At 38.7% G+C, this 27,476-nt stretch overlaps 1 protein-coding gene across 2 annotated transcripts in view; it reads left to right on the top strand.

Moving 5' to 3' along the window:
* unc5ca (unc-5 netrin receptor Ca) overlaps window positions 1-27,476 on the top strand; it is a 230,232-nt gene that overhangs the window by 175,513 nt on the left and 27,243 nt on the right. Inside the window, exons 5-8 of one of the 2 annotated variants that reach the window (XM_051950524.1) lie at window positions 7,372-7,552; window positions 10,961-11,128; window positions 11,354-11,518; window positions 16,960-17,016. In XM_051950524.1, coding sequence (XP_051806484.1) covers window positions 7,372-7,552; window positions 10,961-11,128; window positions 11,354-11,518; window positions 16,960-17,016 — 571 coding nt within the window. The remainder of the gene's footprint in view (window positions 1-7,371; window positions 7,553-10,960; window positions 11,129-11,353; window positions 11,519-16,959; window positions 17,017-27,476) is intronic. The other variant, XM_051950525.1, reaches the window with a different exon arrangement.

Below are 27,476 nucleotides of genomic sequence, written 5' to 3'. Positions count from 1 at the left end.
ACTAATTGCACTGGAGGTAGGATGAGCGTGCACCTTTCCTTTACTTATAAAACTGAGTTTACTGATTCAAAGAAGACTGTCCGTCCTTATTTGTCTTGAATTCCCTTTTACTCCCTCGTTCCTCTGATGTCCAACACCCAAGTCTCAGCTTGCAATAAAATGAGGTGACAAAGCCTGCTGGAGAAGGTGGTGGGAGGCTAGGATTATTAAAACATGGAAACACGACACACACACAGTCCCCACCCACACATAGGTAGACTAATCACTGTGAGAGCTCTTTAACCCACTCATCTGTGGTCTTGTATGGATCTAGCTAATAGAGCTAATCAAGGGGATAATCCTCAGTGACGAACATACATATTAACACTTCAGTGATTCACAGACACACACAAGCTTGCACATGCACACACTCGATACAGCTTGATTTCCCTGATTTGAATGCAGAATCAGATTTTATAGTAACCGGTCCAATTTATTTTTTGTCATACTCTTATTGTGTATGTGTGTGTTTGCGCCTGCAGCTACTTTGAAAAATTAATGTTGTGATTCAGTGTCAGATCCTACCCATAGACCCTGTATCTTTGAGCTGTTATCGACTCCCATATGAGACTCTTTGTTGTGGCTCTACAAAGCATGTCATATTTTAGCATTTGTCATAGATATTCTTTGCTCTGTTATCTTACTTCTTGCTCTGTGGTCTGCCATTTGTTTTGCTTTTGCAAGATTTATACTGTGTTTCTCTTTGTGACACAGTGTGACTATGATGTTCCTACTCTCAGTTGCAGATATGCAGCAAAGCTTTGCTTTTCAAAACATTTTCTGCCGCTCTCCGTTGCAACAAAAGGGAATATATATCTCTATATCTTGGCCTACTTTAATCTTGCACAGCATGCGACCGAGCCTTTGTTCTGCTGCCAAAGAAAGATGCATATCTCAATAGATTGTGTGATATATTAAACTTTTCTGCAGCCTTGATTTGCCTATAAGTAAGAAAACACATGGAGGTATTTACATATTTGAATTTATTGCTCCTCACTCCACAGCATATATTGCAATATTCATCACTGCAAGCAAGTGTGTTACTGACAACTAAGGAAATATAGATCTGCTTTTATCTTGTGTTCAGGCGCACAAGGTTTGAAATATACCTGTAGCCAAATGAACGTCACTTATTGGGTGTAGCAGAAAGGAAACATGAACAAAGCAAGCGTGTAATTGATCAGAGAAAGCCTTTATCCTTTTGAAAAAAAAAGCCATTTGATTTCTTTGTTTGAAGTAAAAAAAAAAGAATGGACTCTGGTTGAACCTTTTATAAAATCTTATTACAGTTGAAACAGAGGGCACGGCTACTTCTTGTGTTTATGCACGTGCAAGTGTGTCAAAGGGTATCTTGTGTGTATCTGTGTGTCTTTCTGTGGTCACACACTCAAAGCACTGGACATTTCTACACACTGAGATATATAATGGCATTGCTTCATATCTACACCATAACAATAAACCTACGTTTTAACGGTGTGTTATTTTACGTGTGTGTGAGTGTCTGGTGGTGTGTGGGTAAAGTGAGAGAGACAGGTGATGAGGGGGTGAGAGTTACAATAACAAATACACATTCTCTCTTGGGGTCGACTTGATCCAATCAGCCACTCTCCGCCATGCAGACACACACACACACACACACACACACACACACACACACACACACACACACACACACACACACACACACACACACACACACACACGCCACACCAGCTGTGGCTAATGATGCAGTGGCATTGGTACTATAGCCACCACATGTGGTCTCTTTGTCTGAAGCCACCAGAGCACATATATCAGGCTCACATGCTGCAACCTTCAGGCATTATCAAAGACTGGGGTTATTTTCAGTGAATCATCAAACAAAACTCTCAGCCAGTATTAATAGGCTGCCAGGAAAGTCCCATGTTAATATGATGTGTTGCTGGGGAATGATCTGATCTGATTTTTGCATTTCCTATGACTGTCACTAAGCCTGCTACACCAGCTACGCTCATTTGTGAATTGCTTGCTTGAAAAAAAAAAAGATTACATAACAGCGCTCTAGACTTACTTTTTTTTTCTACTAGTGGCACTGATGCTCCTACTAAAAAATTTAGGAGCATGAGGACAAAAATTTAGAAGTACCACTTAAATCGATGTGCTATACCAAACATTCGTAATTTTCTGTCTTAACTATATTAATGCTGCTTTGTTACTACATAGACCATTTACAGAAATAAAATATAACTGTTTTTTTTCCTGCAAAAAAAGTCAAAAAGTGAAGTAGTGCTTTCTGCGCCAACTGCAGGGGAGCCAGGGGGAGCTTGGCTCTTCTTGTAACGTGAGCTCCCAAGAAAACATGATTTCTGAAATTTTGGAGATGTCTCTGAAATAGACAGTACGCTCTTTTTGTCGTGTATTTTACTTTTTCTGTATTTTCATCATCATAGATCATGTGTAAAATTAGGTTGTCACTGATGTATGAATCATGCATAAGAATGATAAATCCCAGCGCCCCTGCTGTTCTTCTTGCCATCCCCATCAAATCATGACAGTGCAAAATCATAAACTTGACTCAGAGATTAGACAAAAACACAAATTCCTTCATGCCAGCTGCCATAAAAACAAAACAGAAAAGCAAATCTAACTCTCTATGGTGCTGAAAGCAGGCAGCAGCAACTGCTTTTAATCTGTTTTCTTTTTCGTATCATTCAGATCATTAATAGTAGGAAAACTTTTAATTAATAGCGAAATCAAGTGCTTTGTAGATGTTTTATCTGTCATTTCTGACCACCAAAAACGTGGTCAGTGGCAGCTGGTGGCTTGAAAATCGTGGAGGATGGGAGAAGAAACAACTCATGGTGTCATGTTAAATTACTAGTTTGTTACTTATCTCTACTCTGAAAAATTAAGCAATAAAACAGTGTTTTGCAAGATTTTTTTTTTTAAAAACAATCACTGCTGGTTTTGGATGAGAATGAAAATGCCAATTTCAATTGTGCTATCTGCAAAAATGGTCCCACTAAACAAATCTGTTTTTATTATTTAGCTTCTTTTAATTGTATGTGTTCTTCCTTTTTGTGAGTATTTTTGATTTATTGTCTGAATGACATAGTAACTATTTGGTCGAAACGGAACATCAAATTTCACAGAAACAATGTGTCACTGGATAAAATTACCTTTGATTTGATTGAAATGCTTAATAGCAGCTATCCACTGACACAGCTATACACTACTGTAAAAAATTTCAAAATGCCCCAATTTTTCAATTTTTTAAATTGAAATTCAAGAAGTTAAAGTCTAATGAATAGCCTGAAATGCTACAAAGGTAAGTGGTGAACTGCCAGAGGTTAAAATAAAAAAAGATAAGGATATCCAAAACAGAAAAATAATGTGAATTTCAGAATTATACAAAAAGGAACAAGAAATGGGAACAAGAGATGAGTTAACAGCTTAAAGCTGTTCTACAGCAGTGGAGGTTGATCAAGCCTTGAAAGTTGGTGCTACCAAATCCTGCAGGTGTACCAACTTTTCTTTATTATTTACAACCCCCTCTGTCTGCATAAAAGTAGTATTAGAACACGCCATGGCACCATACCCTCCAGAGCATTATTGGAACAGTATTGTACCGCAGAAAGTAGTATAATCCCTAAAAGAAATTTAAGTCAACCCCAAAGGACAATCATCAGCATTACAATTTATTCAAATTGAGTAAAAGTTGTTTTATTAATTGCATATTCATTGAAAAAAAAACACAGACATATTTCTTAATCATATGATCAATAAACTTGGATGCATAGTCACACCCTGGAGACAACCTGACACTGGTGGACAAAAGGGTGGAATAGTGAATGAAGAGTGTTGATACTAATTTATAATGATCCTCAGACACAATTTGCATCTCTCTATACAAACTATATCTGCCACACCTCCTTTCCATTTTTCATATTTTCAGTTCATTTCTGTGTCTGCTTGCACACACTTTGTTGGCCTCGTTGCTCTGAAACATTTGCATAACACATGCGTGAAACATTTAATGTACCTGACAAGTTTTTAAATGTCATGAATATTTTAGCAGTTGCAAGAAAAGCAGTTTAAAAAGAAACGGCTTGTTTGTCTTGGTTGTATTTTTCATGTGGCGCTTCATAATTTGGCATCTGCTGTTGCTGAACATAGTATTCTTATTTCAGCAGGACTGTTCAACGGTATCATTTTGCTAATGTTCAGGGAGACAAATACAGTTCTTTAGTTCCTGACCTGCACCATGAGCATTTGTGCAGAATGTGCACCAGAACGTGTGACTGCAACCCTAATTTAATATTTCCAGCTTATGGGTTGCTGTGACTGTGCCACAGTGATTAAAAAAATAAGCTCTCTTTATAGGCCTGTGCAAGTTTGTGTTTATGCTTGTTTACATACTGCATGTCTGTGTGATTACTGCAAAGGAGGCTGAGTTTCAGACCATCAAAGTTAACATTTAATGGGTTCCTCTGTTCTTTTATCTTGCCCACATGAAACGCTAGAATTGGCACCTTTCTCTAGCTTTTTTCCCTCAACTTTTGCTCTCACTTTCCCTTCTGATTTTCTTCAGTCTGCTTTAGCTATACTTTAAAGCTCTTTCAGTTCTCACATGCATGCACATACACACACACAGCAGTGTTTCAGTCACATCAGAGAACATTACATCAACTTACACTGATCGTTACCTACAGATTTACACCAAATGCTTCTTTCCTGACCATAACCCTTTTTCTAAAGTCAGCCTCACCCTGACCTTCAACCAAGTGTCTGTCCTAAAATGTATTGATTTGCTTTCTCCTTTCTCTTTGTTTTGAAAAGAGTCAGTTCCCCACAGTGTGGCTGTAAGAATATTTATGTCCTCACAACATCACCGGCATATTCCAGTAATCTGCTTGTATGAAAAGTTACAAAGTATCTGTACATTCTGAGTATTATTATATTTGTGTCCACACTGGGCTTGATGAAAAAATAAAGAAAGAACGACTTGAATCGTGGGTAGTCTTGTCTTTTTTCCGTTTAATATTTTCTGGAGCATAATCAGCCATTATCAAAACTGTCAAAGCATTTAGGGATGTGATGCTAACGTTACTTTGTCTGTGGCCACTGTGTCCTTCACATCAGTCATTCAGAGTTCTTCAGGAGGGGAGTGGGGGAGATGCTACTTTTGCCTGCTACTGACTAGGTGAAACTAATAAAGAGAAAATAGAATATAGGGATTCTCATGTTTGTGTCCCAGTTAGGACCATTATTCTTTGACATATGTTTCATTTTTGCTCATTGGATGTTTTCGTGCTATTTTGGGGGGGATTTAGACACCAGTTTTACTCGATCAGAAAAATCTGATGTTTGGGTTGAAATCCATTCTTTCACAGGATGTTTGAGGCTCCTCTTCTGCTCTACCCCCATCGAAAATATGATTCTTTGCCTAGAAAGAAGCAGCATTTGGAAAAACAATGACAGAAACGGCAAAGCTGTCTTGATTTGAAATGTGTCTATGTAGTAATTGTGGAGAAAATATGCGTATTTAAAAATGTCATTGAGACTGTAGTTTAGCTGTGTAGGAACAAAGTTTTTGGGAGACGGACCTGAGTATGTGACACTGATTTAAGCTGTGATTTTTCTATTTTATAGAATATTCTATCCATTTTGTGAAGCAGTTATGAGGACACAAGTTGTTGATTTCAGTAGTATTTTGCTGAAGAGAGATATTATATTACCTAAATTGTCACACTTAATTGCATTTAACTTCACAGTCAGGTTTATAATGTGATCTAATCTGATCAGGGTGCGGCTAATGTGATTCATTTTATTTCATTTTTACGTTGAGCTTTTGTTTTAGCAGAGACCTTTTTCCATTGTTCTCTGTGAGCGTGGACCTCTTATTCAACTATGTGAAGCATGAATAAATAGAGAGCCAAAGAGCCTGCTGTTTTTTTTCGTTCACAATATTATATACTGTATATTGCATTTTCTGTTGCTTGTGAAAGAGCACCAACACTAATTTATACACCCACGGAGTAAGGGTAAACTTGTTGCCTGACCATTTGCACTGGATATACTGTAGATGTTTTCATTTAGCTTAGCTTTTTTCTCTATATAACCTTCCCTTTGTAATGGAAACTGAAAGGTCACACGGCATCTCGCACAAGATTGAGAATTCAGAGCTGCACTGAGCCCCATGGCCAAAGAGTACTAGAGAATCTGTAAAGATCAGAGAGAGAAGCAGGTGGAATAACTGAGAGAAGAGGAATGACAGCTGAGCCTGAGGAGGCAGTAAACTGAAGAATAACACTGAATTTCCTCTCTTCTGCATCTGAGATTTCCATTTCCTAATGTGAAGGGAGGAGGAAATTAAACAACATGAATTAAACAACACAGCTTGGACATTTATGTGGCTGCCATAAAGCTTGGACGGGCTGAATTTATGAGGGTTTGGACCAGTAAATACAGCACTCAGGAAATGTGATTAGGCTCATAAATACAATAGTTTCCCTCTGTCCTACCCTTCACCCAAAGTACCTTGTGAAAACATATGCTCAGGGCATTTTCCTCTTCTGTACTGCCACCCTGGGGTTCCATATTGGGAAGGGTCCAACTGTGATTTGATGCATAAACAAGCTTGTGTGATTTCATTATGTATGATTACTGTTACTGTATCATTTTACCTCATACGTTACATTTAACTGCTTGTAAACCTCTTTTCTACAATAGTATATACAAGAATATTTTGAACATCAGTTTTTGTTACTTACAGGATGAACTAAGAGAGATCACAAGAGAGTCTCAGTAGTCACTACAAGGCCTCCTATCCTTCAGATATTTATTTACTTGGAATACCGAATGTGACATGTCCTCAAAACTTTCTTGTGTGGAGCCATTTTAAAAAAGGATCACAACAGCTTCCTATTAGCAGTCCTACCATCTCTTCCTTATTTGTCATCTGGAAAGGTTGAAAAACAAGATTAGAACAATACTGAAAGTTTTATTTTTGTTCTTTTATTCTGACAGATATAGTGTTTCAAAAGCATTTTTTATGTTTCCCCCAGTCTTATTTTATCAGCAATTTCTCGCCTAGTGGATCAGTTTTGAAAACAAGATTATAAATTGATCACATAATTTTCCTCAGGTGACAGTGATGTCGTGTTTTTCTAGGGTTAATTAAGTTTCAGGTTCATGGCAGAAACAAACCTGTCCACAATAGATTCATATAATGCACAAAGCTCCATAGTGCCTTCATCATCATTTATCAGCTACATTTACTTCTCTCTTTTGTATAGCATTGCTGCAGAGACCTTCATACTGACCTCGTTTTCTATTCTTTCTGTCTTCCAGGTGGAGTGGTTAAAGAATGAGGAGATAATTGACCCAGCAGAGGATAGAAACTTCTACATCACCATCGACCACAACCTGATCATCAAGCAGGCGCGTCTATCTGACACAGCCAACTACACATGTGTGGCTAAAAACATTGTAGCCAAAAGACGAAGCACTACTGCAACAGTTATTGTTTATGGTAAGTTTTATACATGCACCGCACTGAAAGCTGTCATTTTGTCTGATTTGGTTTATCTGTTTTCATGAGTGCTGGTGACATTTTTGTGTCTAATGTTTGGATTTTTACCGATATGACACCTTTTTAAATGATACCTGAAGCTGCCCAATCCAGTCTCTGATCAGCCAAGCCAGCCCCCCATCTGCCACGTAGAATTCGCTCTAGTGCCATGCCAACACACTCTCTTTGTGATTGGCCTGATATTTTCACATCACCCTTCACCTCACCCAATTAAAATCCACCAATGGCGCCTTCGGTTTGAAATTAGAACACTCGGGCTTTCCAAATGTTCCCGCTTTCAGCCAAGAGTCCCAGCTCGAAATGAATTGTGCAGCATATGGCACAATAACAGCTGTGAAAAAAAACAACAACAACAAAAAAACTTTGAATAGCTCTGTTCAGTTCTGGTGTTTGATTGCTTTTCAGGCAAAAACTCTCCTGGTGCCATTTTTACTAAAAGCTGCGCAGGAAAGGCTCGTTGATGGGGAGGAACATGTCTCATATGCCTCCCTTTCTCTTTTTTTTCCCATTTTACCAAATGCCAGACTGACGTGAGAGGATAGGAAACATTTTGGGGAGAAACGATGTACAGCAGGTCGCGCACACACACACACAGACACACGAATATTTCTCTCAAATATAACACTGACTCTATTCACTAGTAGGAGTGTTTCAATCAAAATAACTGAGCGTCTGTGCCTGTTCAATACAGACAACGAGAGATGGAGTGGTTTGACACTGATGTATCCTTACAGAAATAGATTGTTCAATCTCTGGTTCAATCTTCTCGGCTCCACAAGGGCCTGGCTGACACTGTTGACAAGGTGAAATTGTTGTGGAAAAAAAACAGGAACATAAGGGAAAAAAATGAAGCAGCTATAGAAGGAGGAGAGACAGGTGAGGGGAGGCAGAAAAGAACAGAGTGAGAGAAAGCAGTTGGGCGGAGAAGGGAAAAAAAGTAACAAAACCTCAGGAAATAGATGACAAAAGCGGCTGCCTTAATTTGCTGGTTACTTTCTCTCCGATGATTCATTTCTAATTGGGCGTTTGGAAAGGAGTGGGCACTATGCACTGGACTGAGACGGAGCTGTCGAGATACAGCGCAGGAATTTCAACCCACTGTACCTCTCTGGATGCCAGCCCTCTCTCTCTCTCTGGATGTCCTTGTGACTCATTCTCAACTTTAATACCTGATTTCTCTCTTTATTACTGCCTCATCTGCGCGTCTTCGTCTGCTCTGTCCTGTTTTATTTTTGTTTGGTATAGCAACAACAGTAATACTAAATAATGAAGGAACAGTCAAGTAAAATGTGGAAGGATGCAGTCAAAAAAAAAAAGAGACAAAGGAGGAGAAGAGATACAAACAGATCATGAAAATACACGATTTTGACTAGTAAGGATTCAAAAACCCGAATCACCTTTTACTTTACTTTCTCCATGTGCTTTCTGCAAAAAGTGCTCAGAATTTGAAAGTTGCATTGTCGTTTGTGTTGTACCGGGAGTTAAGTCGGCTATACAACTTTGTGTGTTTCCGTATTGGTGTCAGTCTGTGCCTGCTTCACTCAGTGCTTTAGTGAGTGTAAACACAGTCGGGGGAAAGTCGTGCTGCAGTAGCTGCAGAGAAATTGAAAAGATTCAGAAGACTGTTTGTGTGGCTTCGCTGTGCAGGAGAATCCAGATGTTTTCACTAAACGTCGGCGACACACATTGCCTCCACAAAGACAAACACTTAAGTTAAATCCAACAATACATTAAAATCAGACATTTCATTAAGGGTGATGTTTAACAGCCAGGCAATCTGAAATGTGTTCCTGATGACCTGGCTATGTGGGGACTTACTGTATTCTTATTGACTGTGCATGCCTTTTTGAGGGATTGTTTAGTATTAAGCCATGCATGGGACCTTTGGCAATAATTTTAGAGCTCAGATTAACAACTCCATGCAATCTACTCTTTTTTAGAGGGATGTAAACCAGCAAATAAATGAAAGGTTGCATCACTTTCAATAATGTGGGATAAAGTGAGTGTTGTTTTGTAGAAATGGCTGATCGCCCCCCCCCCCCCCCCCCCCCACACACACACACACACACACACACACACACATATTTCACCTGCAGGAAGCTCTTACAGACCACTATGAACTTCTAATACTACGAAAAGTTACAAAATGAAGGATATTGCATGTTTGAATCAGTAGAAGAGATTATCACCTTTTCAGAAATTAACAGTTTAGTGAGGTATGAGTTTAAATTGTCGGAAGATGCTCTCTTTTATTTTGGCTGGGTCACCATGGTGACTGATGCTGCTCAGCTAACCTGCTCTGGAGGAGGTTATGTTCAGTTCGGCTATATCAAGGACTATTCTGGCACCAATAACTTTTCTGACAATGTTCTTTATGAGCAGTAGATTCTCAGCTGAGGGAATATGTTATATCACAAAACCTGTTGAATTATAAGTAATGCCACTGTATGAAGCTGTGCAGTTGCAGTATGAAAATTGTCAAATTGCTTTGGCAACCTACATCCATTCAATTGGTGAAGCAGAAAATGCATGAAGATGTTTTAATGATTGATCCTGATCTGCTGTCAAGTTCATTTTTCACTGCTGGTATTGCAGCTAATAGCACAAGAAATGATTAGGGTATGTTTATCACAGTAACATTCATTTTACTTTTATTTTACCAAAAACTGAAGTCATTTCTATATATCCTTCAGAATGGGACAACATGGAACCTATATGCACGTTTGGCTGTTATATTTGAATGTCATTAGCATCGAGTTTAAGAGCTCCAGTATGTGGCTGTCCAATTTCAAATACGGGTGTGTGCATAAGCATGGAGTGATAAAATTAATATATTTACTCCCAAGATTTACAGTTTCCTACTAGCATTCCTCTCTTGTATCATTTGCAGTAACAGTGCTTTTTACACTGATAACTTTTCATATTCTTCATATCTGTCTATTATAACATCCAACTCCACTTGACTGAAGTAGGCAGTATGCAGTCAGTCCTTTTTTTTTTTTTTTTTTTTTTTTGCAGAAAATGAGTCAAATGACTCGCCAGAGGCCTATTTTTATTGGAACCCGATGTAGAAAGCCTGAACTTACAAAGAAAGTTGATAAGCTCTCCCATTATCTCTGCTTGGGGTTTTAGGTTTTTCACATAGACTGCCTGGCTATGTCAAAGTTGCTTCATAGTGCAACCTTCTGGTGTGATCTTTTCAAAATAATCACTCCTACTGTAAGCACACATGATAGCATGCAAGGTGAAACCCTAGGTGATACTGTGTCTCCAAGGGAGTCGGGGTTGAAAGATGAACGCATCGATGGATCACTGTGTTAATCAAGTGACTGCTTTCTGTTGCTACAGTGAACGGTGGCTGGTCAACTTGGACGGAGTGGTCAGTGTGTAACAGCCGTTGTGGACGAGGCTTCCAGAAACGAACCAGGAGCTGCACTAACCCCGCCCCTCTCAATGGAGGACTCCCCTGTGATGGTCAGGCCATACAGAAGCTGCCCTGCACCACACTGTGCACTGGTAAGTCTGTTTCTATTCTGTCCGCTTCACTTTGTACTGATTTACTCTGAGGCCCCAAGTTTATTTCAGTTATTTGCACAATTTTCCATACTGCACTTTGCAATGTTTTGGACTTAAATGATCTCACTTTCCTCAGTTTCTTTTTGATTCTTTCTCATCGATTGTTTCTTTTTTTTTGTCTTTCTAATTTCTCCCTTGGCATTTCTCCCCATCCTTTCCCTCTAGTGGACGGTGTGTGGACAGAGTGGAGTAAGTGGTCGGCCTGTGGGACAGAGTGTACGCAGTGGAGGAGGAGGGACTGCAACAACCCGGCTCCTAAGAACGGTGGAAAGGACTGTGAGGGACTCGTGCTTCAGTCTCAAAACTGCACCGATGGACTCTGTATGCAAAGTAAGTAGACGAAAATGATTCTCTGAGAGCAGAAGCGTTGACGTGTCTCTTCTAAGTGAACTGGAGTTGTAAAACATATCACATCTAAGCATGAAAAATGAGTATGCCAATTCAAACAAATGTCCTGCAGTATCAGCCTCAGAGAGCAATTGATTTCAGAGGGAATTCACCCTAGATTAGGCAGAACATTGAATTTTGACGCATGGTGAGACTTCAGCCCAAAGACAGAAACCATCGTGAGCGAAGTGTAATGTTGCAATTAATGGGTTAATTTAAACCACCGATGATCCGTACTGAGAAATCCATAGCTTGATATTTTATAAATAGCATAAATCTTTTATGGTGATGTTGTAATATTAGCAGTATATTTACATAAGACATACGGTATCTGAACTGTAATTGCATCAGCTGCCATTGCGTTGAACTATCAGACTTGAACAAAGAATAAAACTTTGTCTTCTTTTTCACTGTTTGCAGCAAAGTTAGGCAATTTTGTCTCCTGTTTCTGTCTTCTTTTTACCGCCCGGCAAAACTGCGTTTGCCGGAAGGTATTGTTTTCACCTGCATGGTCTTGCTTGCTTGCGTGTTTGTCTGTAACACTTTGGTTTCCGCGTGATAACTCGATCAAATATTGATGTAGTCTCACCATATTTGGTACACAGGTGTACCATCATAAGACACAGGTCAAGTTCGGATTTGGTGACCATGACCTCATTTTCAAGGTCACAGGGGTCATCTTTGTCGCCGGGCGGTCCAAGTTTGGTAAAACTTCTAGTTTTGCTCTTTTTTCTGTTATTCTTTCTTAACCTCACTTCCTTCATCTTTCCCTTTATCTTACTTTTCACCTGCTGCTCCTACTATTACTTCAGTTCAGTCTCCTACCTGAATGTTATTACCGCCCGGCAAAACTGCGTTTGCCGGAAGGTATTGTTTTCACCTGCATGGTCTTGCCTGCTTGCGTGTTTGTCTGTAACACTTTGGTTTCCGCGCGATAACTCGATCAAATATTGATGTAGCCTCACCATATTTGGTACACAGGTCTACCATCATAAGACACAGGTCAAGTTCGCATTTGGTGACCGTGACCTCATTTTCAAGGTCACAGGGGTCATCTTTGTTGCCGGGCGGTCCAAGTTTGGTAAAACTTCTAGTTTTAAAGTGATTTCTTCTTCTTCTTCTTCTTCCTCCTTGGTGCACTATGCGGGTGACGTATGGGTTGGTTTCTGAAGGTCTTTATTAACTCTATAAGGAAAGTAATGACAACTAACGATGTGGAACAATCATAAAAAATCCCCAGCAGCTGGTGTGATTTTTGACATCAGTAAATTTCAAAACTGCATGGAAAATGTGGCTTGAGTCATAATGACGCACATATAGCAGCAGCTATATTTGTTTTTCCAAGGTGGAGGCAATTATATTTGTTGACTTGTTGGAATAGTGCTTGTTGCTCCATGTGCTCAGAGTAATTGGCAGACAAGTGTGTGACATGGAGGGTGGGTGGGGGCTGAAGTGAGTGAAGAGTTAAAAAAAAAAAAAGGTGAAAAACAGAAGGTGAGAAACAGAAAAAGTCTTCCCTTTTGGAAAGAAGTACACACACACACACACACACACACACACACACACACACACACACATTCTTGAAATTATGTTATCAGTCCTCATTAGACGTTCACACTGCATGGCAGCCATAGATAGATTTTTCTTCACCTGCAAATTTTTTTCTTTTCTTTTTTTTTTTTTATGAGACTCGGAGGACACAGATCGTATTTCTGTTTGAAGTTTCATAAAAAAGATATATTGTACAGAAGAGTTTTCAGGGTTGAAGTCAAATTTGAGCTGACCTGATGGTACAAGACAAATAGAGTAGATAGACAATGATGACAAAAACCCAAAGCTAAACCCTGCGGGGTCAGTCAGGGACACATTCACTTGAAAATGATTGTCTCTTGTCTTGTAAAGAAAAAAAATCCTCTCTGAGAGTTTATCCTCTCTGTCTGCCAATGCTACCTCTCTTTTTCTTCCCATTGTCCGTCTCATTCTTCTTTTCACCATTTTGTTCAGTCAGTCAGTTCGATGACATTTAAACTTGAATTTATTTCGACCAGTTAACAACACCAGGCTACCACAGCTAGTCAGTGTGTCACAGCTCAGGACCAAATGTGTCAGCGAAGAGGGTTGTGAAGGAGGGTCAGCTGACCCCTGACACAGGTTTTATTCTGGGTTACAATGTCAGTCTGAAAAGGTCTCACTGGCTGAGATGCTCTCATGCTTTTATTGATAAGATATGCTCGGATTGCTACATCAGCATTTTAGCTATGCCATGTTAATGCAAATTGTATTTTGACCCTTATGTTTTTACCTTCATGGTCTGCTGATTAAAGTTAGTTTATTTTTTTATTTTATTATTTTTTTCACACAATCCTACCTACAGTGAAAAAAAAAAAATAAAAAAAAAAATTACACAATAGATAGGGGATTTGGATCCCAGGACAAGCTTTTGTGAATGCATCAAGGTCAATAACAGGTCTATATGTACTACTAACACGGTCTCACGGGGATTCGTGAAACTGTCACGTCAGTTTTTGTTTCGGTTTCGTGCGCACCAACACGATGTCGTCATGTTTTTCGTGCCGCTCACCACGAGCGAAACCCGCTGTGGTAATCACATCTGAAAGTGGTTTATACCGGCGGATTCATGACGATTTAAGCTGTCCATCGGCGTTTGCGGCCGCCGCGTCATGAATCCGCCGGTATAAACCACTTTCAGATGTGATTACCACAGCGGGTTTCGCTCGTGGTGAGCGGCACGAAAAACATGACGACATCGTGTTGGTGCGCACGAAACCGAAACAAAAACTGACGTGACAGTTTCACGAATCCCCGTGAGACCGGGCTGGTACGACATGATAGCCACAAAACATGGGCTTATATGCATAAATATTAATTATTAAATGCATAAATTGTTCTTCTTGAAGATAGTGTATATTATTCCTGCATGGACTCTCGTGAGCACATCCATGTAGTTTCATTGTCTTCCTTATTTTTGTTTTGCTTCTTTTTTTTACATGGTGTTTTTAACAGTTGAAACACAGATATTTTCAAATGAATTCCAAATGGGATGTTACTGATTGTGTTCAGAATCAAGAAGTACACTAACAGTGAGCTGTTACTTATTTGAGGGATGACCAGAAAGAAGTGGATAGTGGCAATGATTCAATAGGTTGTCTCTGTCACGAGCAATAGAATAACATGATATGAATTCCTGAGGAAGTTTTGCCCAAGGCACATTATTGACTGAACTTACTGTATATGCAGCATCCATGTTCCACCAAAAGCATTCCCAGTGGCCTGTGAGGCATGCCTACAGAATCTGGAATAAAACCTAGGGAGATATAGATTTAGGCTCATTTCCTGTGATTGATTTTATGTCTTTGAAATGACTGCACAGACATGGTTTTATGTCAGCACTAATGTTTCAGCCGTTTCCTGTTGCATTACCAGGAATCCACAAACAGTGCGTCTCTGTGTATGTGTTGTTGTATGTATGGCTGTTTGGAGGAGTTTCTGCATTCAAAGCATTTTCTAGTGAATTTATTTACAGTGTATTTGAAAGGCGTGAAGTGATTCTTGTATTTATGAATGAGGGCTCTTTTTAAAATGTCATCTTCACATAGACAGAAAGTGGTTCATTGTTATGATGCGGCACTACTTAGTTGCCGGTTTAAAAATAGTTCAAACAGCAACTTAGAGGTTTTGAGGTTTTGAATGAACTGATAACACAGTGTCAGTGCAGAGAGGGAGTTAATGTTTTCAGTAGTGCTCAGTAATTGACTTTGTGCTCAAAAGGACTTCACTCTACTCTGTTTCTTGTTCTCTCTCCACCAACACCTGCCTTGTTCTTACCCTGTTAAAACCCTGAGAGGTAGAAATCCATTTGACCTCGCATCTGCCCTGCATGGAGCAAGTCTTTTCTCTTTGTGTTCAGGAGTTTATCTGAGAGTTTCATCAGTGTGAGCTTGTGAGTGTTACACTGTTTCAGTTTTTTTTTTTTTTTTTTAGAGTTGTTTGTTTTGTTTTATATGTTTCGACCTGTTGACATTTTTTCTGACACATTGATCAGAATTCCTGGAACAGATTCACTCAGAACTCTGCTGTGTCATCTCGGAGAACATGACATTTCACTCACTGCCCACTGTGTGTGTGTGTGTACACGTGTGTAGATGTGCATGCTACATAACAGCACCTGCAGAGCAAATATAAGCTGCTGCACAGTCTCTAAAACCACAGTAATCACTAGAGACACTGGCTGTTATGCAACTTTAATGTTTGGATAGAACCCGGAATTGTGTTTGTGTTGTATTATACAAAGCGATCAGCAGTATCACAGGCGCTGCACAGCATCAAACAGCCCGTCTCCCCATTGAAGGCGCCATTCTTCCTCTTTTTGTTCCTTGTCATTGTGGTCACATAAAGCAGCTAACATACACAGTATTTTAACTGTTTCTGCTCCTTTTTCTTTAATATTCTGTGCTATCTTAGCCTTCCATCATGCTTGGGTTGGCTCTTACTAAATATTTTATGCTTCATTTTATCGCAACCATATTTTCATTATTATTGTTTGTTTGAACAATGGTGTTATAATGGACAACGATGCTAAATATTTATCATGGCATGTTGCTCCTACTATCATCACTGATTCAGGCATTAATCACTGTGATCTCTGTTAGATGTAGTCACATAAATACAGTCAACTGCTCAGCCTTCTAGCACAAGAGTGAGAAATCTTATAAAAACAGCGCTGAGACACGCTAAACAATGCCTATGCTCACATGGAATTAGATTACTCAGCAAAATACAGTAGAGCTTAAAATTCCTGAGAAATGTTGCTCCGTATCCACCTGCAGAGCTCAAATGAAATGCAGCATTAAATCTGTCATTTGTGCATGCATTACTGTATGTTTATATGTGCTCATCACCCCACTTAACCTCGCCAATGTTTCTTGCTCTTTAGTGCTGAATCTGTGTGTCTTCTACAGTCAGCTGGTCTGTCAAGAAGCTTTTAAGTGCACCATGTTTCTATGTTGCCTTTATCAATTATACATAAGCACTTCAATTATACATCAGTACATCAGCAGTTTATCTGTGTCATAGACCTTCTGTCTGCCACGACTAAGTGGACCACTCAGCATGACACAGCAGTAACTGCCTCACAGATGGGGTTTCTCAAATTATCTTAGTTCTTCTCATATTTTTCCTTACAATTTTTGGAACTTCAGCATTTTGAGCACAAATGTTGTTAATGTAGGTAAGCACGAACATTGGCACGTCAAAGTGTGTGTCCTGTCATGTTTTCCCCGTTTTGTTTGAGTTGTTTAATTTTTGTTGTTGTCCTTTCCCCTTCCTCCATCCATTCCATCCCTTTTTCTTTTCTTGCCCCAAAGGTTCATTGTTGCAGAAGTCCACTGAGCCCAAAGAAAACAATGATTTGGGAGTTTCATGTAAGTTGATGTTTTCTGTTTTATCATCATCCATTTTCCTTTTTGTCGTGCTCATCTTAGCGTAGCGTGGGGTGGTAATGAAGAGAACACCATGACATCGAAATGTATGTGGAGGACGCACACACAACACACACAAGCAGGTTCTCTTTGTCAGCCATAAAAGAAACAGAGAAACTTTTATCCTAAGCATATGTGTCCTTTTTTTCTTATTGTTGAATGTATATGCTTGTATTCTCAGTTATATTAGAATTTTGCTGTCATGTGAAATTACATTTTACAATTTATATGCATGTTTACCACTTTTGTTAGTATCTCAGAAACCACAAGACAAACATATGTTGAATCTAATTTTAATCACTTGAACATATGGATTTCAGATCTGTCATTATAATATCCATTTAACAATCAGATCTGTACCTTTCAGAAATTCATTTCAACTCTGTTCTAGAGGTATTTGACAGTCACTGGATTTTTTTCTTAAATATGGCTTTTTCCTTCAAAATCTGGACTTTTTGAGGTAAAGTCTAGGGATTTTGCCACTACCGACTAGGATTTCCAGCAGTAATTTTGAACTATTCTTCACTATGTGATTATTAACTTCTTCGATATAATGGCACAAACTTTTTGTTTGTAACTATGAGCGTTGACGCTTTTAAATTCTGTGCACTTTTTCAATGTAAATGTGCCATTCCTCTCTACATTCCTGCAGCTCTTCCTCTCTTCCTCCTCCTTCTGACGTTGTATGCAGGTACTACCAAAAGCTGTGCAGTTATCACTGTCTTTTTCAAAACAGGTGAATTTACGGTACAAATGACAGTTGGCTTCCCTAAATCTAAAGTTTTTCTCAATTCATCACTACTCTTCCTCAATGATTCCAGTGACGATCACCACTATTATTAATTTACTTGCATGTTGTAAATGTTCATTTATCATTTATTCGTTGTCTGTTGTGTCATTGTTGCGTTATTGTTTGTCTTGTAGCAGTAGTTAATAAATGTGTTGTGCATAATTGTCATCGGTGCTACTGTGTATTTCTTTGTTTGGGAACTAGAGCACAATGAAATCAGAATCCATGACTTCTGATGAGAAGAATGATAAATATAATTAGATTTAATCAGTTTTATTTGCATTCAATCATTTAATTGTTCCGTTTTCTCTGGTAAGCTATTTAGTATCTAAGTGGTTCTCTGACTGAACAAGTGAAATTTTATTCTTAAAGGGTACTTTTAGCTTTGATAGTTTTCTTTAATTTTGCACTGACCCTCGGCTCCCGCTTTGTGTTTTATTGTTACTTGTCATTTTATCTTAATGGATGAGGGCTTTGCGATTCTCTCAAGATCTTTTCCCTTGATGTACTTATCAAGCGAGTCTGATAAACACAAAGTCTTCAAACAGTAGCTTCACTTGTTCTAAAACTTTATTCAGCTCTTAGACAAAGGACATTGCGGTCTTATTTGACATTATTTCATACACATATCACTATACAGATAAACTTTTCTGAATAAATTAATTATTTTCGTCTTTTGTTGTATGATAGAAATTTTTGCAAGTTTGTATGGCATATATGAATATACTAAATGATTTAGGAGATACTGTTTCTAATAATACCCTAGTGAGGATAAAGCGGTGTATAGAGAATGGATGGATGTTTCTAATAATTAATTTACAGTATATCTAGAGTTGTGTGAATGTCACACATCTCTAATGATGTTATGCACAATTGACTTTTGATGCATCAGAGTCAACTATGTGTTAATCCTGTTGTTGACTAGCAACATGTTCAGTGCAGCCTGCATCTCCATCATCTAACAGATACAAGGATGCAGCTAATGGAAGGACATTCAAAGCTATTGTGCTACATTTTACGTAAAGTGTAGAAAATCGAAAGAAAACATTGCAAGTTACTCCTTACAGTAACATTTTATTGTTATTTAAGGACATCTACTGCATCTCCCGTCTTCTGCCATTTAAAAGGTGGTGCAGGATCCCAGAGTGGACTCTTGAAAATGCACCAAAGCGGTGACAGATTCCTTTAATTAACTTGATTCCTCCTTTCTTCCTGTCTGGTTGCAGTGAATCGATTCAGCACCAGTTCACTTGGTTCCCTATTTGTGACTTTGTTGCAGCTGTGGTCGTTTTGGAGTGTAGCCAGCCAGCTTTGAATCATTGCCAAAGTAGGCAATTTGCCTTCGTTCTGAACACTTACTTTGTGTTTACAGGCTTATTGGCTCACTTAGAGCTCAATGCGGTCCATCTATGGACACTGAACTGACTTAAATTTTGAATTAGTTCTGCTGATTTGACCCATTCTCTTTGAAGGGTAGCTTACAGAAAGACACAAGATCATCTGACAGGGGTAGAATCACTTTGAAAGGTACGAATGCTTCCTAATGAGAAATATAAGCAGTGAGAAATAATGGGATTTTAAAACAACATATATCCAGCTGTCCTTGCTATTCATCTTTTCTACGGCCCTGCTTTCTTCTCCATCCCTCTGCCTCTCTTTCTGTCTTGCCCACCTTCCTTTCCTTCTTCCTCTCTCAGTGTTACTGACATAACAAGCAAAATTTACTACAAACTGCGAGGCATGCAGAAATTGAGAGGTGAAAGAGGGAAAGCATCTCTGCCATTTATTTTAACTGAGCTTTTTTTACTTCTCTCATTGCAGGAGCTCTCGTTTTATCTTCAAAGCAATCTATGAGCGTCTGTTATGTGTTCTAATGACTCTCGTTTAGGGTCTGCTGAAGCAGTTTCATCATACGGTGTGTTTTGCAAGATGACTAGTCCCTGACAGATAACGACACAGAGAGAGCTAGAGATGAGACACAGGCAGTCATAGCTCATTTAACAGATTGTCTTTCTGTTTCTAATATTCAGAAATGTAGTCAGCAACATGAGCATTGGGAGGTTGCACCGGTGGCTTTGAGACCAACTAATCACTTAGCTGATCCTATGTTCTTGGAGTATGACTGCAGTTGTAACTGTCATTACATTTTTATACCTGGTGTTAATATTCCACTTTTTAATATATTTATCTTTGTGCAGACACCTAGGCTGAATGTGTATTGCTGTTGAATTACACGTAGGCTTAAGTTATTATTCACTGTTTTTGGTGACAATGTATTTTATTTCTTATTCTTAATGAATTATGTGAACACAAATTAGATTAGATGTCCAATCAATAGTAATGAAGACTCCATATACGATATATGCAGGTACATAAAAGAAAACTCAAACATTACATGTATTTACATCTCTGTCATAGGTATTAGCAGAAAGTCCTCTACTTTCTGCTGAAAATATTTCTTTGCAGAAAGCCCATGCACTATACCTTATGCCCCACACTCTACCCCTTGGCTATAAAAAAAAGATAAAGAAAGAAAGAAAACCTTGAGACATAAACAACTTGCCTGAGCACTACTGGTGCTCAGGCAAGGGCTGGCTTTTTGACCAACACTACTGGTCAAAAGTTTTAGAACGTCCCAATTTTTCCATTTTTTAAATTGAAATTCAAGTAGTTCGAGTCCAATGAGTAGCTTGAAATGGTACAAAGGTAAGTGGTGAACTGTTTTTGTCACCATCAGAAGACACTCAGAAACTGGAGGAAACTCTGACAGAAAGAGGTCTGGAAGATCCAAAGCCACAACAGAATCAGAAGACAAGTTTCTGAGATTCAACAGCTTGGTGATAGGCGACTCTCAGAACAAAAGCTTCAAGCACAGCTTAATAGTGGTCTTAGTAAGCAAGCCGCACATTTATGGGAACTTCTGCAACAGAGTTGGGAAGAACTTTCTGAAGAATATTTGATTTTCATTGTGGAAAGAATACCACAAGTGTGTTCAGCTGTTATATCTGCCAAAGGTGGCTGCTTTGCTGAGTCAAAACTTTAGAATAAGTTTAGGTATCTGAATTATTTTTTTTAACTTCATTTGTTTATTTGTTCTATGCTTTCATTTCAGACCACAATGAGACATTGACGTTCATAATTTCCAATAAAAAACTGGAAAAATTGGGGCATTCTAAAACTTTTGACCAGTAGCGCATATAAAACTTTTATCAACACCAGGGAATTCATCATTATAAATTGAGGTGGTCATTTCCAAAACATCCGTTCCAGCCAATATGCTCTCTTTTAAGAATACAATCTTGTTGCTAACATGAATTTAAAGATATCTTATTTTGAGAGTTGGCTCTTTCCAGAGTGGAGCAGTACAGTTCTCCATTAGATATCACATTGAAGTCTCTGTCAGTCTTTATGGTCACATTGCAGTCACAGTTGACTGCTTCATAAAAGAGGACAGTCCTACAGTTGACCAGTTGTTGTCAGGGGCCACCCAGTGAATCAAAGCTGAAAATCATTCTTTCAAGCCCAAAAAGCAGATAATAAAGAAGTTAATTACCTCTGCTTTGATGTGCATTTGTGTCCTACTTTGTCCGTTTTCTTGAAATGTGACAGAGCTGTTTATGTCAGTTACAGACCTCATCAGCTTGCAGTGATGATCAGGGTGGGAGGTCGATAGCTGAACTGTAGATTTGTATGAAGACAGACTGTAGTATTTGGTCTTTCATATTAGTTTCCGGCAACCACTGAAAGAGGTCATTGTATTCTATTCAGTTGGATAAAACAAGTTGCCATGAAAGGGTTGTTTTGAGTACATTCATAAATAGCTGCAATTACAATGTATTATATGGTTGTTACACAGTGCGTGATATCAAATTACCTTATACTGAGTTTGTTGTAGTCACAGAACTACACCTTTTTACTTTTAGAGACCCCAAAGTTATTCAATGTGTTATTTCTTGGCACCAATAACCAGAAAGTTTTTTTTTGACAATCTCATTATAGAAGCTAAACATAGACACATCTACAAATGACTGCTTGCTTTTTCTCTCCTCTTTCTCTGTCTCTCTCTTTTCCATTCATCATTGATAGTTACTTAGAGTGGATGTGTCTGCCAGGAGTGCAGTATGGGTGGTGCTTGCATGTTTGTGCCAAACAAGATCAAAAAGGCAGTTGAATGAGTTTCAAGTAGTGATTGTCCACAGCTCTGCTTTGGATGCAGATCACAGAGGAGATAGAGACAAGCTAATCTGAGTTATCCTTGTTTCCCCCTTCTTTAAATCGTCTCCGCAGCAGATTGGACAGGCTCTGAGAATGACAACAAGCTCAGCCAATCGATAGACGGTGATCCATGTTTCTGTTCCATTAGCCCATGTGTGTCATCAACTGTATGCGAAAGCGAGAAACTGTGTGTGTGATTTGTGTAAAATCCCTGCGCCACCAGCTTTCAGCACATGTGAAGACAGACATACAGTACATGTTCACACACGTTGGCACACAAACATACTGCCACACAATGTTTCAGTAATTTCCCAGGAATTTTTAAAAGATATATTAAGCTGTGCCAGTTATGGTACCTTTTTTTCTGATGCACAGTGAGATGCAGCACTCCAAACAAACTGAATTTGGCATGCGCACAGTAATACTGGCAGCATAATTTTGGTTTTGCATCTGAAAGCCGATTGGCTTTGATCACACATAAGCAAGAGGCAAACACAATGCCCAATCTTGATTTTGTAAGGTAACGTTGCTGTGCTAATCTATTCCAAATGACAATTAATTATTATAATGGAAGGAAAATATGATATGTTGTCATTCTTTAATGCCAAATGATTCCCAGACTGTTACTAATAAAAAGAACGTGCTTGCAAAATTGAATCTTAACAGTTTTTTCAGCTTATAAATTTAGTTTTTCCAAAAAGCTCCCACGATTTTTTTTTCTTCCCTGGGGAACAGATTAATGCCAGGAGCCAACTGTGCATACAGCATTCAGAGTCACTGATACCCAAACATGTATGTTATTAGAAACACACTGTTACACTGGAAGAGAAAAATCTGTGATATCCAGACAGCAAGTCAAAAAAATAGATTCAGAACTGTATCTCACCTGAGCTGCTGTGAAAACTATGATAGATAGTTGTGTATGGGAGTAAAGATATTCTTTTAAGGGTCATCTTTTATAAACACACACATATAAAGTTGTTTCCATCACTTCAGTGAACAATACATTGATTTACATTAATTTCCTGGAGACTTTCATCACCCCAACTATACCTACTGCTCCACCTGAACCTAAACGTGACCTTACCCATACTGTTAAACCAAGTCATCACACGAAAGTAAATGATTTACAATGTGAGGACTAGCTTTTTGGACCCCAGAAAGGGAGGCAGATCTGAGGGTGTGACTGTGTAGACAGATTTTCAGGGCCTATAAAAGTATTCACCCCCTTAGAGGTTTTCCCTTTTGCTGCTTTTTAACATTCAGTAACAAAAAAAGACTTTAATGTTAAAGAAAACAAATTTCCACAAAGTCAGCTAAATAACTAGCCTAGCCGCGCTAGACAACCCACGGCAACGAATTTAATTCGCTGCCAGGGTGAGTCTAGTTACCCTCCATAAGGCTCGAGGCTGGATTCTCCTAAAACTGGCCGGACCAATCACCATGAAGTGTAGAGTCAGAAGGCGGGCATAACTAAGTGACGACAGAGGCGCGACGATTCTGACAGAAACAACCGGCGCACAATAAACAGTTTTCTTTTGACTGGGCTTTGGCCACAGCCCTTAAAGATTTGAAGCTAAAATTCAACTTGAAAGATAAACAAAGGACGGCACTGAAGTGTTTCATTGAGAAGAAAGACGTATTTGGACTTATGCCGACGGGATATGGCAAATCCTTAATATACCAGTTGGCTCCGCTGGTTGGGAAGCTAATGGGACTTAGCCACAATCCGCCGGCGCTCTAGGAACTACGTCAGCCTATTCATTGCGTTGATTGGTTGTATACCTACCCAATTGCTGCAGAGTGATTTGAAAGACAACCTTTTAGCCCGCCTCCCTCCCTGTCGAGTGGTCCTAGACCTTTGTGCCTTCAGAAACATGGGTCTAGCGCAGCTAGGCTACTAAATAACTATATGAAAGGTAAAATACCTGATTACAAATATAGTCACCTCTTTTAAAGTAACTCACTTAATTCAACACACATGCACACAATTGGTGCTAGAAGTCCCAGAGTAATGTGCAATGAGTGTGTCTCAAGTGAATGTAGTATGACACCTTAGACACTGAAGAAGTTAGAAGTTTCAGGTGCCAAGATGGGAGAGACAGTGCATACAGCGAATGTTGCCCGGATTCTTTACCAGTAAAATTATTTATGGGAGAATGCCAAAGAGAAAGTCACACATGACAAAAAGTTAATAATTTAAAAGATTCTTTAATCTGATGAGAACAAATCTGAGCTTTTTGGATATCAGACTAGACTGTGTGTTTGGTAAACAGTAAAAACAGCACATTATCACAAACACAGCATCACCACTGTGAAGCACGGTGGTGGCAGCATCATCATGATGTGTCGATGTTTCTCAGCACTGGGCCCTGGAAGGCTTGTAAAGGTAGAAAGTGAAACGAATGCAGTGTAGGCCATATTTGGAAGACATTCTGATGCAGTTTGAAATAGAATTGTGATTTGGGAGAAGACTTGTTTTTTGGCAAGACAGTGATTCAAACCATACAGCCAAAGCTACACAGAAATGGCCGAAAGGCTAAAAGTTTGAGCCAAAGCTCAGACCTTAGTTCAGTTGAAAATTTTTAGCTGTACTTTAAAAAGCTGGTCCCTCACAATTTCTGTGTAATCTGACAGAGTTCTGAACAGTGTCCAGATGTGCAAGGCTGATTGAACTCAATATTGTTAATGAGTACAAAGGTGCATCTACTTAATACTGACTTAAATGAGGTACTTAAATTGTCCGATTATTATTTTTAATGAACTAATTGAAATTACTTTGTAGAAATTTGTTTCCTCTTTGACACACGAGTCTTTTTTGTCTAAATTCTTGCACATCATCTGCACATTCTTGTCAAAACAGCCAAATTGTACTGACCATGATTAATGTTGAAAAGCAATAAAAGCGGAAGATTTTCAGGGAAGGTGCAATACTTTTTATAAGCAGTGTGTGTCCCTACTATCTGAGTAATGCAAGTACACGCACGCGCACACACACACACACACACACACACACACACACACACACACACACACACACACACACACACACACACACACACACACACACACACACACACACACACACCACACCACTGTCTTCACTGTGACTTTGTCTTTTTATTTTCTGCATTTGTTCACACCTTTGCATCTATTTTGGTGTGAGTGTATTTGCACATGTGTGTCCTGACCTCTAGTACAGAACATTCTCCCTCCTATAGAGAGCTGTCAGGTAGCACTTGCAGGAACATCACAGATGGGATGTCTCTCTGTCTTCCCAGGTGGTTATTCTTTATTCATTCCATTTCTGCTGCGTCCTCTGAAAAGCACATATTTTTAATCTCAGTCCAGCTCAAACATAAAACTGCTTGTCAGAACAAGCATGGAAAAGCTCATGAGGTATTTCTGTATGAAGTTAATGTGTGTATATGTACATGTATGCCCATGTACTCAGTGTGAGTGTCAACACTTGTGTATATCAAATACTTAGTCAAACTGCACTCATTCCATCACTGCCACTTTGTCATTCTGGCTTCACAGAGCACACTTAGATACACACGGAGGTTTAAACACATTATACATTTATTTGGCTTTGGTCAAAAGTGCACACCCACGTTCAGTCCCTTTTACAGTCTCCATCTTGTCAGAAAAAGACAGCCTATTATGCAAGGCTGTCAGACAGTGAAAGAACATCAGAATTAAGGAATAGGCAGTCTTCAATGGAAGCAGCACTTTGTGTTTTATGAAAGACTAAAGAAGTAGACACGGTGCGCAGAACAGACTCAATGCTTAACAAAAGCTACTTAGTGCATTTTTTTTCTTAATTCTAAAATTCTCATTGTCACTCTTATTAAGCTGTAAAATTAGCAGGAGAACATTTAAAACTGAGCAGAAATGAAAAAGAAAATATCAAGGAAGGCATAATTTTAACGTTAGTGGGCAAATTTTTTAAAATGAATAATAATTGACATAACCTTGAGTGACACATAATATTGTTTGGTACATTTTCATTATTTCTAACATTCAGTTGATTGTGTTTGTTTTACGCCAGTCATTTTATCATGATTATCAGTTGCATAGACACGCACTGCATTTTAGTTTTGCAGGACAACATTTAAGCACTAGAATATCAATGACAAATAATTATATCAATAACAAATACATGTCCTTGTACAATATTGTATTTGTTCTGAGCACCAATTGTAAATAAAGTTATTGGTTAAAGTAAAAGGGGGGATTTAGGACAGATTGAACCAAAAATAAAGAGGGGGAAAAAAAATGAGAGTTTCATGAAAATAAAAGAAAACATTTGGTATCCAGCAGTTGTATGTAGGTTACTCAGGCAGGTAGAAGCTCTAATGGGACATGTTGTTTCATTCATCTACAAGTCAAACAGATGGAGACAGAGGGGGTCTGAGTGAGAGGTGTGAGCTATAGAAGGAGAGAAAGATCTAAGAGAGATGGGATACAAACTGGTAGACAGTGAAAAAAGGCTTTTTAAACCCACTGGTATGAAGCAAGTTACAGCCAACGGAGACACACACTCATGTTTTGAGAACACAGCAGACTTTAGCCTAGTTAACTTACCCAAAGTGTCCCAAAACACTCCAACAAAATAACAGAATAAGGACAAGTAAGTTTAAAAGTGATACTTGTTGTGGCAGCCTGACATCGTACGTGCTCTGAAGTTCTAGACCTTCAAGTTAAAGTAGAAACAAGATAAAGATTCCCTAAATAGATGAGGATGATGATGATCATAATTAAGATCAGGGAGTTGGTGCTTAAGAGGATTACCCAATTCTATTCCCCCTTGGAAAATGCAAGGACCTTGATAACAGGGCGACTTTGTGCAGCAGTGTAGTTGCGGAATCAGGGAATTTGCAACAAATGGCATCAGAGGGAAAAGGGGGACTGCATGTGACAAAACCCAGAAGAGTTAAACTTTCAAGATTTTAAGGTGGTGCTTAGAATCTGAGATTAATATGACAGATATTTGGGAGCAATTTGAGCATTTACAGTGGTGTAAATTGTGTTGTTTAACACAGATTGAGGGTTATAAATATGATCCATATGAAAGTTTAACTTCTTCCTCTACAGTGTAGTTTGTGTTACACACCAGACATGATACTTTTACGGTTTTAAGGTTCATCTTAAGATTATCATTCAGTAGTTACAATGACACTGGTTTAGAGTAGGACTAAAATGAACAATTACAAATTTTACCGATTAATGCTTGATATTTATCTCTACAAAATTGTCTTTGTTGGCTCTAGAATGTCAACAGAAAGTGGCATCTTCGTAATTAGTTTTATTATATAGGATAAAGATAGTTGCATTTGAAAAGCTGGAATCAGTGAATGTGAGATAATTTTGCTGGAAAAAATCAATTATAGAAATA

The sequence above is a fragment of the Acanthochromis polyacanthus genome, chromosome 7 (genome assembly GCF_021347895.1).
Source record: "Acanthochromis polyacanthus isolate Apoly-LR-REF ecotype Palm Island chromosome 7, KAUST_Apoly_ChrSc, whole genome shotgun sequence".
NCBI lineage: Eukaryota > Metazoa > Chordata > Actinopteri > Pomacentridae > Acanthochromis > Acanthochromis polyacanthus.
This window is presented reverse-complemented; position numbering and strand designations above follow the sequence as displayed.